General features: G+C 25.8%; 1 protein-coding gene across 1 annotated transcript in view; it reads right to left on the minus strand.

The window, feature by feature from the left end:
* Positions 1 to 536: 536 nt before the first annotated feature.
* LOC122501265 (transcription factor Sox-19b-like) overlaps positions 537 to 16,663 on the minus strand; it is a 51,182-nt gene continuing 35,055 nt past the window's right edge. The window contains exons 4-5 of the mRNA XM_043610599.1: positions 8,549 to 8,700; positions 537 to 1,157 (exon numbers count right to left, since the gene is read on the minus strand). Coding sequence (XP_043466534.1) covers positions 606 to 1,157; positions 8,549 to 8,700 — 704 coding nt within the window. The 3' untranslated portion in view covers positions 537 to 605. The remainder of the gene's footprint in view (positions 1,158 to 8,548; positions 8,701 to 16,663) is intronic.

Below are 16,663 nucleotides of genomic sequence, written 5' to 3' on the forward strand. Positions count from 1 at the left end.
AATAATATAAATATATTTTAATATAGAAAATTAAAGAATTAAATATTGAATAAATTTTCACCACTTGCATCAGTTCGGAAAGTATATCCTCATGCGAAGTATTGGCAGAAAATAAATAATAAGTTAAAAACGAAATCTATTCGGTTTGAAAAATTATTAATTTTTCGATTTCGTTTTTTACCTTTCGCATAAAAATGAAATAAATATTTCTTCATCTTTACGAAAATATAATTTTTTACGAACCAGTTTTTTTCCCCTTGACTCTTATATCCCAGACGGTGTTCTTTTGTCTTCAAAATATTCCTTCAAAGCAAAAATTCTCAGCATGGTGAAAAAATGTCAGAAAAAAGAATTTTCTATACCAAAAGTAACAAAAAACAACGAAAATACCAAAATAACTGGTAACAAAAAACGTAGAATTTTTTTTTAAAACCGAAAACTAAAGAATAATTTCAAGACCAAAAAAGCGGAAGCCCGTAAATTGGCTAGGCGTATAATATAATACTTGAAAATTAATACACCAAATAATGATGATGACGACGACGACGACAATGTTTTTCTTTTTCTGCCAAAAAAAAAAGAGATTAAAGCTAGACTCTATCGGGTCAGAAGATGACGGTTAATGGCCGACGGAATTCATTTCCAGGCGCTGGCGATGTTTGATAGCCGGCGTACTGTCCCATTTGCGGTGCCAATAATCCACCGGCTTGAACTGGTCCCGGATAATAGGCAGGCAGACTATTAGCGCCGGGACTCGCGGCCGATGAATTTGACGTTGAACTTGCACTCGATGAACCCTGATCCGTTCTTCCGTCGTTCGCGTGCTTATTATTATCGGGCGAATCGGCCGCGGGTGATCTACTCATTGATCCACCGCCACCACCACCGCCAGGACTCGATTCATCGTAAATTTTATTCGGCTCATAACTTGGACGGTTATATTCAGAGATACTTGGCTTCTGATCCATGTACAATTTCGATTGTTCAAAATATGCTTTCGCCGAATCCAAATAACTACGATCGAGATATGACTTTGGACTCGAGTCCAAATATTTTGGATCCGAGTACATGCTCATTGCAAGTGTACTGGGTGGCATGTAGGCTCGATATTTGTCCGCCTCCATTGAGTACTTCATTGCGTCCATGGAGCTCACGACCTGGAACAATAGAAATCAAAAATTTAAATTAACAAAAAATAAATGAACAATTAATTATTGATTAATTATAATAATCATCGTATTCTGTCCGTTCTGTCCATACTTAAACTTAGCTTTTGTTTTTTGAAATGTTTGACCGATTTCAATATTCAGAAGACACTTTAAAGCCCCTGGGTGTCTCTGGGTGTCACGCACCCAGGGTTTAAAGTTTAATCAAAATTTTTTTTCTTAAATGGATCATCGACTATTTTACTGATCCAAAGAGAAAGAGAGAGGGGGGGAGATAAAAGACAAGTACGCACCTATCGAGAAGAAAACGATACCAAATAATGGAGAGAGAGAGAGGGAGATTTCCGGGCAACACCTGCAGACCTTTTATCGCGATAATTAACTTGCCCCATGCTGCGAATCCGTCGGCTACCGAACTCTGTTGGTCACGCAGTTAATTATAAACCGAGGTCGATTCTAAGCTTCTGAGTCTCGCTCTTTCTCTTTTTCTGTCTCTCTCTCTATCTCTCGATTTCTCTCTATTATTATTCGCACTATAATATACGCGAAGATTTAGTTTGAGAAAAAATCTCTCTCTATAAAGAAAGACAGAGAAGAGAGATCTTTATCTCTTTATAGAGAAACGGAGATAAAGAGCTTTATTTCTCTATATAAAGAGAGAAAAAATAGAAAGAAAGGGAGAAAACTAGAGAGAGAGAGGAATTGAGAGAAATTAAGAGAAAGAGACAGAAATTGGAAAATAGAGAAAGAAATTGAAAGATAGAGAGAGAAATTAAGAAAAAGAGACAATAAGAAAAAAAGAGAGAAAAAGAGAGAATATAGGAAATAGAGAAAGAAATTGAGAGATAAAGAAAAAAAGTAAGAAAAAGAGACAGAATATAGGAAATAGAGAGAAATAGAGAAAAAAATTGAAAGATAGAGAGTGATAGGGAGAGCAATTGAGAGATAGAGAGAAATAGAGAAAGAAATTGAGAGACAGAGAGAGAGTAGCGAATCTCCGGTCGCGGTCTGACGCTCAATAAGAGAAAATGAAAAAAAAAAAATTGCAAACAAAAAAAATTCTGCATCAACGATCGGAGATATAAAGGTGCCAATTCCCATAAATTTCGATACAGAAACAACAAAACGACACGACGCGTTATTCCTAATTCTATAATTCGTGGCGAGGCCGCGAAACCCCTTTGTCGGATCGTTAAGCGGCTTTGTCCACGATGATTTACACAAGTCTTAGCCTCCTTCGGTCATCGTTCTCTTCTCTCTGCCAATTGATTATTCCTCGCTCCTACAACTACTACTACTACTACTCCAAAATCTTGACCCTGTCTTTTGGAATTTGCAACTGCTGCGAATTTAATTTGTGGTTTTTGATTTTTCTCCGAAGCCATGGCAAAAAAAATGTGTACAATAAAAGACGGAGAATAATTAAAATGATAAACAAAAAAAGAATTGGAGGATATTTTCAAAGTTGAGATGTATCTCAACTTTGAAAATTTTCTCCAATTCTTTTTTGTTTATTCCACTATGTAGTGGAATTGAAAATAAAGGATGAAGAATTTAAAAATGAATTACAATAAATGATTGCATAAATTCAATTATTTTCAAAAGTAATAAAATTCTTCGCAGAAATTCAATTATGTTCAAAAATTCTCACAAAAATATTAAAAATTTCAATTATCTTTATAAATAATAAAATTCTTCTTCGAAATTCAATAATTTTCAAAAAAAAAAAAATTTAATAAAATTCTTGTCAAAATATCAATTATTTTCAAAAATTTTTCTCATTTCAATATTTATAATATCTACTATTCTAATATAATTTTTCAAAAGAATTCAATTATTTAAACAAAATATTAATACAAATTTCACAGGAATTCAATTACTTATCAATTTTTTATAAATTTCTTCGCACCAATTCAATTATTTTTAATTTTTAAATGAAGTTTCTCGAAGGAATTCAAATATATTCAGAACATTACAGAAAATAGTTCTGAGATATTCAATTATTTGGAAAAATTTAAATAAACTTCTTTTAAAAATTCTATTATTTAAAAAAATGTTGACAAAATTCTTTACAAGATTTAGTTAATAAAATTGCAACTTTAATAAAATATTTCCATATAATTCAATTATTTTCAATACAATTCTTCTTGAGAATTCAATTATTTTCACAAATAATATATTTTTTATGGGAATTCAATTATTTAAAAAAATTTGAATAACATTCTTCACAAGAAATTAATTATTTCTATAAATAATAATATTTTTCTCAGGAATTCAATTATTTTCATAAATAACAAAACTTATCTCAGAATTTCAATTATTTTTTGTGCAATTTTAAATAAAATGATAGAAAATTGCATTTATTCTTAAATTTTTTTTTAAATTCGCCGATTGAATTATTTTTAAAAATTTTTGATAAAATTCTTTATAAAAATTTAATTTTAAGAAATATTCAATTATTTAATAAATGATTTATTTTTGTATTTAAATACAATTTTAATCGAATTCCTCGAAAATTTTTAAAAAAATTTTATTAAAGTTAGTGAAAAGAATTCAGTTATTTAAAAATTTATACATTAAATTCTTTATGAGAATTCAATTTTAAGAAACATGCAATTATTCAATAAATTGTTATTTTTGTATTTAAATAATTGAATTTTAATAGAATTTTCTTATAAACATTGATTTAAAAATGGATTTCAGTTAAAATTTTAGATTATAATTCAATTTTAAAAGCATTAGAGCGTAAATTTTTAAGAAATTATTGAATTTTAAAAAGGTTTCAGATTAAAATCTTTGAAAATTTGAATTTTTCATATTTTTAACTAACAATTCAGTGGATTTAATTTTTTTGAGAAACTTTAATTACTGATTTTTTTCTTGAAATTATTTAAAGTTTTTACTTTCTAATAAATATTTAATTGAAGAATTTACGAACAATTGAAATTTTGTAAAATTGAATTGTAAACAAATGAATATTTGTAAATTCTTAAAGAACTTTTTCAAAAATAATTAAAAATATTGTATGTATATAAAATGTTTAGTTAAAAACCCGAAAAAAAAATTCAATTTTGTAAAAGTTACAAATTATTGCAGAAATTCAATTATTTTCAAGAGTAATAATATTCTTCGCAAAAATTAAATATTATTCAAAAGTAATAAAATTCTTCTTACGGATTCAATTATTTTCATAAATAATAAAACTCATCGCAGAATTTCAATTATTTTTAATACAATAAATTTTAATCAAATTTCTCGAAAAATGTAATTATTCTTAAAAAATTTTATTAAAATTCGTTGATAGAATTCAATTATTTGAAAATTTGTTGATAACTATTCTTTATGGGAATTGAATTAGAAACATTCAATTATTTGAATAAATTATTTATTTGCATTTTATTTGTATTTAAATAATTGAATTCTAGTAGAATTTTCTAATATCCACCTGCGAACATCAAGGTCACCGTTAGATGGTAGGTCAGTTGATAAATTCAGAAATTCTATTGAACACTAAAAAAAAATTCATTTTATTCCAATAATCGATTACTTGTCTATTATCAATTAAATATTTACTTGAATAGAATAAATTTTTTTTTTTCAGTGAATTATTGTATAGTGAAAATGTATAGAATTTTTTGTTGACTTTAGAAAAATATATACCTACGAATAATAATAGTGAATAGAACCGGAGAAAATTCTCAAAATTCTCAAGTAGTGCGACATTATGTTTCGGAAATAGTGAAAAGGAAAAAGAAAATATTCAAAATTTAGAAAGAGAAGATTTTTCTTCTTCACCAGATGTACATATACCCAGGTGAGAACTGACGGTGGATTCAGGCTTTACGGAACCTTCGTTGAGGCTTGGTCAACATTGATCAAGCCTTGGTGGGACGGCGGAACGAAGGTTGTTTCTAGCTATAATGTAACACTTATTTAAGACTGACGCTCCAGTCCTTGTTGAAGATTCGCGTTCAATGTTCAATCAATGCTGCGGAACCCTAATGCAGGACTGAAACAAGGCTGCTTCCACTGTTCCCAAATTTACGCGTCTCTCGCGCCCATTCAATATAATACGAATATATGAATTGTATATAATATTAATAATAATAATAATTATTATTATAATAGTAATGAATATTATTGTTATTATTTTTATTCATATTATATGCGTTTGTTAATTTAATGGCATTAAGTTACTATTATAATAATTATATTATTTTCATATAAATAATATATTACTAACAGTAAATGTCATTTGAAATAGTAATATTAAAAAAATAATTTTAGTAAAAGAAAACAATTTTTCTGTTAATCGGTACATTTTTTTCTCGATTTTTCAGCAGACTTTTTAATATTATTTACAAACATATTCACATTTTTTATTCACAACACAACACACAAGTTTATTATTATATATAAACGCTTAAAACAAAGAATGAAAAATATTCGCTCGCATGTGGGATCGAAACTCACGTACCCCGCGCCCCTAACGCATACCGGAAGTTCTCAACGCACGCATTTAAACCGCTCGGCCACAGAAGGCTGGAAGGCACCTCGCCTAATCTCCTATTTCAATGCCAGCGCCGTATATACGGCGCGTCACTCAATATTTGTTGAGCATGGGACACCAATGTTCGTCCCATGCTCGATTCAAGACTCGGTCAGTCTTGATACAGTATTCACTTTCTTTATTACCGTGTGCACTGAACAATATTAAATATAAATATTTATAAATTATTTAATATTAAAATATTTTTTATGATAATTTTATAAGTTAAATTATATATATTATTTTTTTTCTTGTACAGTGTCAAATTATTATTTTCAAAGATATTTATCTTTGAAAAATTATGACTGTTTATCTGAAAAATTATTAGTGAAAAAAATGTTCATTAGGTAGTGATAAATATTTATGCTTAGTAGTTTTTACACTAGGATTAACTGTTTAGTAAATATTATCAAAAAAATATTTTTTAGCAAACACGCGCAGCTAAACACAAATAACCTTGAAACTCCAGCATTACCAACTCAACTCTTGAGTTGGCAATGCTAAAGTCTCAAGGTTATTTGCATTTAGTCGCACGCGTTTGACAAAAAATAGTTTTTTGATAATATTTACTAAACAGTTGATCCTAGTGTACAACTACTAGGCATAAATATTTATTACACACTAATGAACATTTTTTTACTGAAAATTTTTCAGACAAACGAAACTCTTGGACTTTGAAAACAATAATTTGACACTGAGCAAGAAAAAAAAATATATAATTTAACTTTATTTATATGAATCTTATATAATTAATAATATCTAATAATAAATAATATAATAATAATAATTATTATTATTATTATTATTATTATTATTATTATTATTATTATTAATAAATTAATAATTAATATAAATATTATACACTAAATAAATATTAATATTTATTTACCACTTGATATCTTAATAATAATAATAATTTTTAAATAGTATACAAAATTATCATAAAAAATATTTTAATATTAATTAATTTATAAATATTTATATTTAATATTTTTAAGTGCACACGTCAATAAATAAACTGTCAAGATTGATTCAGGCTTGAATTAAGATCAGATGTTCGAGCTTCACTCACGAAGATTGACCGAGTCTTGAATCGAGCATGGAACGAACATTGGTGTCCAATGCTGAATCAACATTGAGTGACAGTGGTATAAAGACTGCTTCAACACTGGGTTACCCAGACTGGGCGTTCAAGGCTCAATAAATCTTCAATCCATCGTCAGCATTGGTCTTTCGCGCCTGGGTATGCAAAAACATGCAACTCTTGGGATGAAAAGCAAAATGTGCATTCTCTGGGACCAACACACAACGAAGTGTATACGTGCTTTGTAGACGAAAACGCAGCAGGCTGGGGTGATTCCATTGTAGTTTTCTCCCCCCCCCCCGTCTCTCTCTCTCTCTCTCTCTCGACTGCCAGGTCGAGTTGTCCGTTAATTAAGTTTTGTTTCGGAAACCGATGATGCCAGATGCATGGAATTTTTCTCGCGCCTTTAAATATATGTCACGCCACATATGCGAACAATAAAGGACAACAGTCTCGCTTCAGACTGAGAATATAAAATAAATGTCTCTCAACCTGCTTTGTTCTTTTTATTATTTTTTTCTTAAGAAAAAATGTCGATTCTCTTATTCTTAGGAGCAATTTTTCAAGTGCTGATAAATTTATCAGGAGAAGGGACGAAAATAAGGGACAATGCGTATTTTTTTTTAATAATATTCAATAGTCGGTGATTTGGGTTTGGAATTGTTATTTGACCGAAATTATTTGTACATTTAGCCGCATTATTATGGAAAGGAATTTTTATTTTGACACTTTTTTATGTTACAGAATTTTTGTTTTACTAAATTTTTATGTTAGAGAATTTTTATTTTAGTAAACTTTCATGTTGGAGAATTTTTGTTTTACCAAATTTTTATGTTAGAGAATTTTTATTTTAGTAAACTTTCATGTTGGAGAATTTTTGTTTTACCAAATTTTTATGTTGGAGAATTTTTGTTTTATCAAATTTTCATGTTAGAGAATTTTTATTTTACTATTTATGTTGGAGAATTTTTGTTTTACTAAATTTTTATGTTTTATGTTTACATACCTAATTTAGGTATATGAGGCTTTTTTCTAATGATTTTGTTTTATGAAATTATCATTGAGTTGATAAATGTATCAGAGGAGACAAAGCTAGAGCGGAAATGTGCGGAACCTGTTGTGATGTATCGGACGAAGTGCGTTTTGTTCGTGAACTATACGTGATGATGACACACAGATAATTATACATATCTGGCTTTCTTTCATGTGTAAAATAAAGGATGTCTGTTACTGAGTCATTTTGTCTTTTGCAAAAAGACAAAAACACAAATATAGAGCTATTTATTTCCCGTTGGATGTATACAGAGTACAGTAATATTCTTGAATACGAATATTATATAAATTTCTCATTATCTTTTTTTTTATTCTCATTTTTTCTATTGTCTTTTTTGCTAATTTAAAATTATTAGTTAAGAGTATAAATAAGTTGACGAAAAAAAAAAACAAATAGAATTAAAAAAAGTTCACTAAATAAAAAGATAATTTAAATAAAAGGGATTCAAATTAAACTGTTCAGTGAAGAAATCACTTGATTGAATAATTAGTATACTAATTAATCCATTAACTCATTAACAAACTTAATAGTTTGCTGCTTAGTAAATTAATTACTTTGTCGACTGCTTAGTTAAAAAATTAATGAGTTGACTTTTTAGTAAACTACATAGTAATTTTTACATTCTTTATTTTACTATGGGTGATTATATTTAGAATAGAAAAAAAATTGGTGAATAATTTTTTATGAAAACTCACCTGCGATGGCGCTCCGAGTCCAGACATTGCTGCAGCTGATTGTTGTGCTGCTGCAGCCGCAGCGGCTGCCATACTGGCCGCTGAAAGAGAACCATATGCGGCTGGTCCATAATACGAACTCATTCCTGGTTGACCCATTCCTCCAGCCATTCCTGCAACAAAAATAATTATTTCTCATTAATTTTTCATCATTATTATTATTTTTCCACAGAAAATATAAATTCTTCAAAAGATTCAAATTTAAACCATTTTAAAATTACACAACTTATAAAAAATTGTTATTGTTATAAAACATGACCGAGTGATAAAATTCTTATTTTATATTATAAGACTTTATAAAAAAGATGTTTTTTAATTCCTTTTTATAAAAATAATTTAATTATTGGGAAGAAATTTATAAAACATTAGTATAAGTAATTGAATTTTGTAGAAAAATTTTGCTACTTACAAAAATAATTGAAATTTTGAGGAGAATTAAAAAAAAATTTTTTTTAAAAAATAATTGAATTTCTGCGAACAATTTTTATACTTTTGAAGATAATGATAAATTTTCACGATAAATTTAAAAAATTGAAAATAATTGAATTTCTAGAATGAATTTTATTATTTATAAAGGTAATTGAAATATTGACACGAATTTTATTAAAATTGTTTGCAAATAATTGAATTTTAGAGAAAAATTTTATTATTTATAAAAATAATTGAAATTTTTAACAAATTTTTAAAAGTAATTGAATTTTGCAAAAGAATTTTGATATTTATAAAGATAATTGAAATTGTGAGGAGAATTTTCAAAAAAAAATTTTGAAAATAATTGAATTCCTGCGAAGAATTTTCTTACTTTTGAAAATAATTGAATTTTGCAAAGCATCTTAACAGGACTTTTGAAAATAATTAAATTTCCTAGATGAATTTTATTATTTATGAAGATAATTAAAATTTTGATGAGAAATGTAAAAACAAATTGAATTTTTAGGATGAATTTTATTATTTATAAAGATAATTGAAATTTTGACAAGAATTTTTTTTAAATTCTTTGCAAATAATTGAATTTCAGAGAAGAATTTAATTATTTATAAAGATAATTGAAATTTTGAACAGATTTTTTAAACAATTTTTAAAAGTAATTGAATTTTGTAGAAGAATTTTGATTTGACAATTTTGAAATTTTGACAAGAATTTTATTAAAATTCTTTGCAAATAATTGAATTTCAGAGAAGAATTTTATTATTTATAAAGATATTTGAAATTTTGAACAGATTTAAAAAAAAAATTTTAAAAGTAATTAAATTTTGCAGAAAAATTTTGATATTTATATTTATAATTGAAATTTTGAGGAGAATTAAAAAAAATTGTTGGAAAATAATTGAATTTCTGCGAAGAATTTTCTTACTTTTGAAGAAAATGGAATTTTGCAAAGAATTTTATTAGAACTTTTGAAAGTAATTAAATTTCCATGATGAATTTTATTATATATGAAAATAATGATAATTTTGACGAGAAATTTAGAAAAAATTGAAAATAATTGAATTTCAGAGAAGAATTTTATTATTTAAAAAGATAATTGAAATTTTAATCAGATTTTTATAAAAAAATTTTTAAAAGTAATTGAATTTTGCAGAAGAATTTCGATATTTGTAAAGATAATTGAAATGTTGACAAGAATTTTATTAAAATTTTTTTAAAATAATTGATTTTCGGAGAAGAATTATTTATGAGAATAATTAAATTCCATGGTAAAATTTCATTAAAAAATTGAAAATAATTGAAATATGACGAAGAATTTTATTTATTTTTTTTGTAAATAATTTAATTCCTGTAAAAATGTTTATTTTTGAAAACAAATGAATTCTTTGGAAGAATTTTATTAACATTTTTTACATAATTGAATTGCTTCAAAGAATTATTTCTAACGAAAATAATTGTACTATTTTGAAGATTTTTACAAACATTTTTGACAATAATTGTATTCCCAGGAAAAATGTTACATTTTATGAAAATAATTGTATTATAATTTTTCAAATTCATAAAGAATTTTATCAAAACTTTTTCAAATAATTAAATTCTCGAGAAAGGTTTTATTATTTATGAAGATGATTGATTTCTTGCGAAGAATTTTATTAAATTTTTTTTAAATAATTGAATTCTTAAGAAGAATTGTTTTGAAAATAATTTAATTATATAGGAAATTTTTTATTAAAATTACAATTTTGTTAAATAAATCTTGTAAAGAATTTTGTCAACATTTTTTTAAATAATAGAATTTTTAAAAGATTTTTATTTAAATTTTTCGAAATAATTGAATTTCTCAGAACTATTTTTTTCAATTCTTTGAATATAATTGAATTTCTTCGAGAAACTTCATTAAAAAATTAAAAATAATTGAATTGGTGCGAAGAATTTTATAAAAAATTGATAAATGATTGAATTCTTGTTAAATTTTAAATAATATTTTGTTTAAATAATTGAATTCTTTAGGAAAATTTTATTAAAATAATAGATATTATAAATAATTGAAATGAGGAAAATTTTTGAAAATAATTGAAATTTTGCCAAGAATTTTATTAAATTTTTTTGAAAATAATTGAATTTCTGAGAATTTCTGAGAATTCTATTATTCATAAAGATAATTAAAATTTTAATGAGAATTTTTAAAAAATTTTTGAACATAATTGAATTTATGCGAAGAATTTCATTGGCGTTTTCGAAAGATTTGAAAGAAATTTGTAAATACTTATTACTAAAATACTAGTAAAATTTAATTCTTTACAGTAAAAAAAAAATTAATTTTGATACCCTTAGAAAAACTGTGAATTAAAAAAATTTTATTGAAAAATAGAAAATAGTTTAGTATTGAACTATAAAATATTTTGTATCACTTTGTTTAATGTGAGAATATTTATTTTTTATTCATATTCGAATTTCCTCACGCTTTGTTGGCAATTTATTTGATTGAAGTATATGGAGAAGGAGGGAGGGAGAGAGGCGAAAAGAATGAGATGATTGGCGTTGAGGTCTCCAAGATTTATGGTCGTCAAGGATCGAAAGTTCAGAAATCGTGTACAATATAATTACATACACTCACACGCAAGGTCGTGCCTTTTAGTGTTTGAAGGCATGTCAATGAGCATGCTGCGAGAAAAGGCTGATGGACCCCTCGTTAGCTTATTGTGTGAACGTCGACTTGCAAAAATAAAATATTGACTATTCAAAAATTCATGTTGCAAATGATCAGTATTAGTTGACGTGTCAAATTATCGAATCTTTTCGATTACCGCGTCTCTCATTATAAAAAATTGTGTGAATGGACCATTGCAGAAATTATGAAAAGTGATCGTATTTTAATGATTTTTTTTTTAATTGGGTGTGTTATGGTTTATCTACAATTTTTCTTTTTGTTATAATTTTCCTGCTGGGCAAGATAATAGTTTCTAGTTTTTATTTTTTTCTTCTTTATTTGGATATTAAAAATTAAAAATTAAATTAAAATTTTTAAATTATTAAAAATTTGAAACTAAAGAGTGAAAAAAGTGAGTGAGTGAGTGAGAGTGCATCTGTCGAATCGTGGACGCACCTTATCTATTACGGATTTGTCTAACATGTTGGGATTACGTGAACAGATGTTGGATGAATCGTTCTAGTTTTGTACAACGTTGTCAGTCCCCTTTTAGTTTACATAGATTTTGTTTGACGTTCCATGTCTATTGTTTTCATTGTTTTCACTTCATTCTGGCTTACGTAAACTTGAATCTCACTTTCAGGGGCTTGGCTGCTATTAACGTTTTCAATAGACCTCTGTCAAAACCGATAAACCAAAACGAACTCTTTTTCCGGCCTCGCCAAAGTTATTTCTATTATAATCAAGTGTTTATAATAAAGAAATCAAAATAATCCCCTGGGGTGGAGGGGGGAGATGGAGGGTGCATTTTTATCCTCTATCTCTCTCTCTCTCTCTCTAAATTTTAATTAGTAAAATTTTTTAATTAACTGGAATCAATAACAGAGTTTTTTTTTGGTGGAGATAACTTAAATTTTATTATATGCGAGGTATTTAAATTTTCAGGGCTCGGATCGTCTTTAAGACTCAAAAAAAGTTGCTTTAGTCGCATTCATAAACAAAATCACAACAAAATTCACGAAAAGTCGCATAAAATTTCCAAAAAGTCGGAAAAAAGTCGCATGAAATTTTAGAAAAAAAAGCCAAAAAGAAAAAACACGAAATTGTCAAAATTGTAAAAAAATCACATTTCTCGACAACTCATACTTTAATATCAAACAATCCAGAATAATATTTAATAAAATTTAATAAAAACATTGACTAATTTATATAGTAAATTCCAATTGGATACTCGTGAAATTCGATTGATTTATAGTAAAATCATATCAGCTACTAGTAAAGTAACTAATTGATTTAATAAATTTAAATTAGCTTCTAATAAAATTCAACTAAATTATAGTAAAATTTAACTAATTTATAGTAAAATCGAAATAATTTAATGTACAAATTTTTAGTAACTGATTTTAAAGTTAAATTAGTTTCCCCTAAAATTCTAATTGACAATTGATAGTAAAATATAAGTATTTTTATATATAGTAAACTTTTTAACTAGTTGGTAGTAAAATTTAACTACTTTGTAAGTTTATAGTAAAATTTAATTAGTCCACAAAAATTTAACTAATTGATAGTAAAGTTAAAGAAGCTTATAGTACCTAAAATTCAATAAACTTGTAGTAAAGTTTAACTAATTTTTAGTAAAATATAAAAAGTTCTTATAGTAAAATTTAACTAATTTATAGTAAAATCTAATTTTTAACTACTAGTATTCAACTAAACGAAAGTAAAATTAAACTATTTTTTAGTGAACTTGAACTAGTTCATAGTGAAATTCAACCAGATTATAGTGTATAAAATTTTACTAATTTATAGTAAAATCTAAAGTATAGTAAAATATAGTAAAATAGTAAAATAGTAAAATATAGTATATAGTAAAATAGTAAAATCTATAGTAAAATAAATAGTAAATCTATAGTAAAATCTATATATATATTTATATAGTAAAATCTAATTACAAGGAAAATTTAAGTAATTAATAATAAAACCTAATCAGTTGCGCGTAAAATTTGACTAATTTATAGTACAATGCAATTACTTACTCGTAAAATTTGAATAATTTATAGTAAAACTATATCAGCTACTAGCAAAATTTCAATAATTAATATAATAAATTTAAATTAGCTTATAATAAAATTCAACTAAATTATAGTAAAATTTAACTACTTTATAGTAAAATCGAAATAATTTAATGTACAAATTTAAGTAACTGATTGTAAAGTTCAATTAGTTTCTCGTAAAATTCTAATTGCCAATTAATAGTAAAATACAAGTATTTCCTAGTAAAGTTTAACTAATTGATAGTAAAGTTTAACTAGTTTATAGTAAAATTTGAATAATTTTTTGTGAAATTTGACTAATTTGTGGTAAAATCTGATTAGTTACTTGTAAAATTTGACTAATTGATATATATCAATTTACTATAGTAAAACTAAACTTGCTTCTACAGTAAAACGTAACTAGTTTATAGTAAAATTTAATTAACTTATAGTAAAATCAAAAAATTTCCTAGTTATATAAAAGGTTGTTAGTAAAGATAATAAAGTTTGTAATAATATTCTAATTACTAATTTATAGTAAAATCTGAATATTTCCTATAGTATAGTTTAATTATTTATTAGTAAAATTTTAAATTATATATCGTAAAATTTGAATCATTTCTTGTGAAATTTTACTAATTGATAGCAACTAATTTATAGTAAAACGTTTACTATCAACTATGCAAATTTTTATTTATAAATTATGAAGCAATTTTTTATTTTACCAGTTTAAAAATGAATATTCGACTGATTTGTATCAAAATAATGTTTTGATAATTAAAATTAAATTACTTTACAAAATTAAAATTTACAGAGCAAATGGAAATAATTAATAAAGAAAGAAGTAAAGTACGTAATTATTAAAAAAACTGAATTATTATTTAATAGTACAAATTCTAAGAAGTAAAAAATAATTATTAAATCACAAAACGAGATTTTTCTCTATATTGAATTAGTTACAAAAACGATGACAAATTCAAAAAATTTAGAGACCAAACTTGTATAAATATTAATTTTTTTCCTATGAACCCATCATTTCTCCAATAGGGATTTATTTATTATTATTATTTATTGAAAAAGAGGGGTATTATAAAAAATGCGCATATATTTGCATTAAATCGTAAATTATTTCCAATCTCTGACTGTCAATTAATTTGTTGATTCAACTTTTGAGGCGGAAAAAAAAATTCCCAATTTTTTTTCTTTTTTTAAATAAACACGAGAAACCCGTAGGAATTGTGAAATTTATTAAATTTAAATATAATTCAGATTTGCGTATATACTATATATGTATGCAAATGGCGTTATTTTAGGATCAAAATGTGTTCTGATGTTGTGGAGGGTCGAGATAAATCGTCTAGGAAATTATCTTCGTCGAGTTGCTCGCGGAGATTCATCGGTTGCATGCACGCAAGCATAAACTTGTCTGGAAGCTCATTATTTATCGAATTGTCTTAATAGAATTATTTTGTATCCACTACTTCTCTTGCTTTTGTCCCCATTTTATTGCTTTTATAATTGTGAATAAAATACAAGTAGTCACGTAACTTCCTTTTTTTTTCTTTCAATTAAAAATTAATTAAAAACTTTGGATACTTTGATCGTATGACATACATTTTGCAATTTACTGCAAAAATATCGGAATATTCCTGCGTATTTTCTAAAATTATTTTTTTCTTTTTTCCTTTCTCGACATAATGGAAATAAATTTCAAGTAAATTGAAATCACATAAAAATGTAATTCAATATTGTAAAGTATATGTTTTGCGAGATGAAATAAAATTCACGTGAAAAGATAAAAGTTGGGATTAAAATGTATATAAAATTTCAAGGAAGATAAAAAAGTGGAGGGGAAAAAAAAGTAGAGTGAGTGATAAAATAAAATTTATGTGAATATATTGAAATGCTTGTTAGAATGTAATTGAGTCGCAGTAGTTTCTAGTTTGTACGCGATTTTGGAAAATAATAAACCTGAAATTTATTACCGCTTTTCGTAGGTGTATATATATCGACAATGTTTGTGAGCGCAAGAAATAATCAATTTCCCTCACGTTTTCAAATCACATTATATGATCATTAATCTCAACTCGATTTATGCAATCGCCCACGTTTATCCATTTTGCCATTCTATGAATTACTTCTAGTCCGATGAAAGTGTAGTTATAATATGTGGAATTTATCGATAAATTACAGATTTACCAAATGGCAATAATAATACAACAGTAATAAATTTCTTTTCAATTGTCTTTCAGGAAAATTAGATAACGTTTTTGTCATGTTGTTGATATTTTGAAATGGGGAGACTTTATTTACAAATAAACAAAAAAATGCAACACGTGCCATACTTGATTATTTTCGATTTTCGAGTAATACAAAAATATTTTGAAAAGGTGACATTCTTTCTGTGTTATCATAATAAATTCTCGGAATATTTTAATTGAATGGAAAATTTTCTAAGACAGAGATAATTTCCAACGATGATTGTATGTTTAGGAAATGAAGAAATAAAAGTGTAATGAAATTTAATGTGATTTTTTTATGTCCTTTTTTATATATATATATATATGATGAAGAATGGCACGGGAGAGACTGTCATCTATAAAAGTTTGAAATGTCCGAACATAGAGAAAAAGAGAGAGAGAGAGAGAAAGAGAGAGAATTTAACTACCACACTGAGAAAGAATCTGGTTGTGTGAAATGCCGTCCAATATGAATATCAAAGCATTTCGCTTCTGCAAACGAACGTTTCCCGTGTCCGTTGTTCGTTTGAGATAGTTCAGGTTTTACTCGTTAGTCAGGCTTATAATCCTCGTCGTATTTTTTTTTCCAAAAAGGGTTCTTTATATTATATATAGATACTTTTATATCTCTGTCAAACTCAAATCCGAGGTTACAAAAGGAAATTCCAAAAAAAGTTTCATTGTTTTCTATTGTTGAGGATTTTTTTTGCAATTAAAATTGGAT

Source organism: Leptopilina heterotoma, unplaced genomic scaffold (assembly GCF_015476425.1).
Source record: "Leptopilina heterotoma isolate Lh14 unplaced genomic scaffold, ASM1547642v1 Lhet_206, whole genome shotgun sequence".
NCBI lineage: Eukaryota > Metazoa > Arthropoda > Insecta > Hymenoptera > Figitidae > Leptopilina > Leptopilina heterotoma.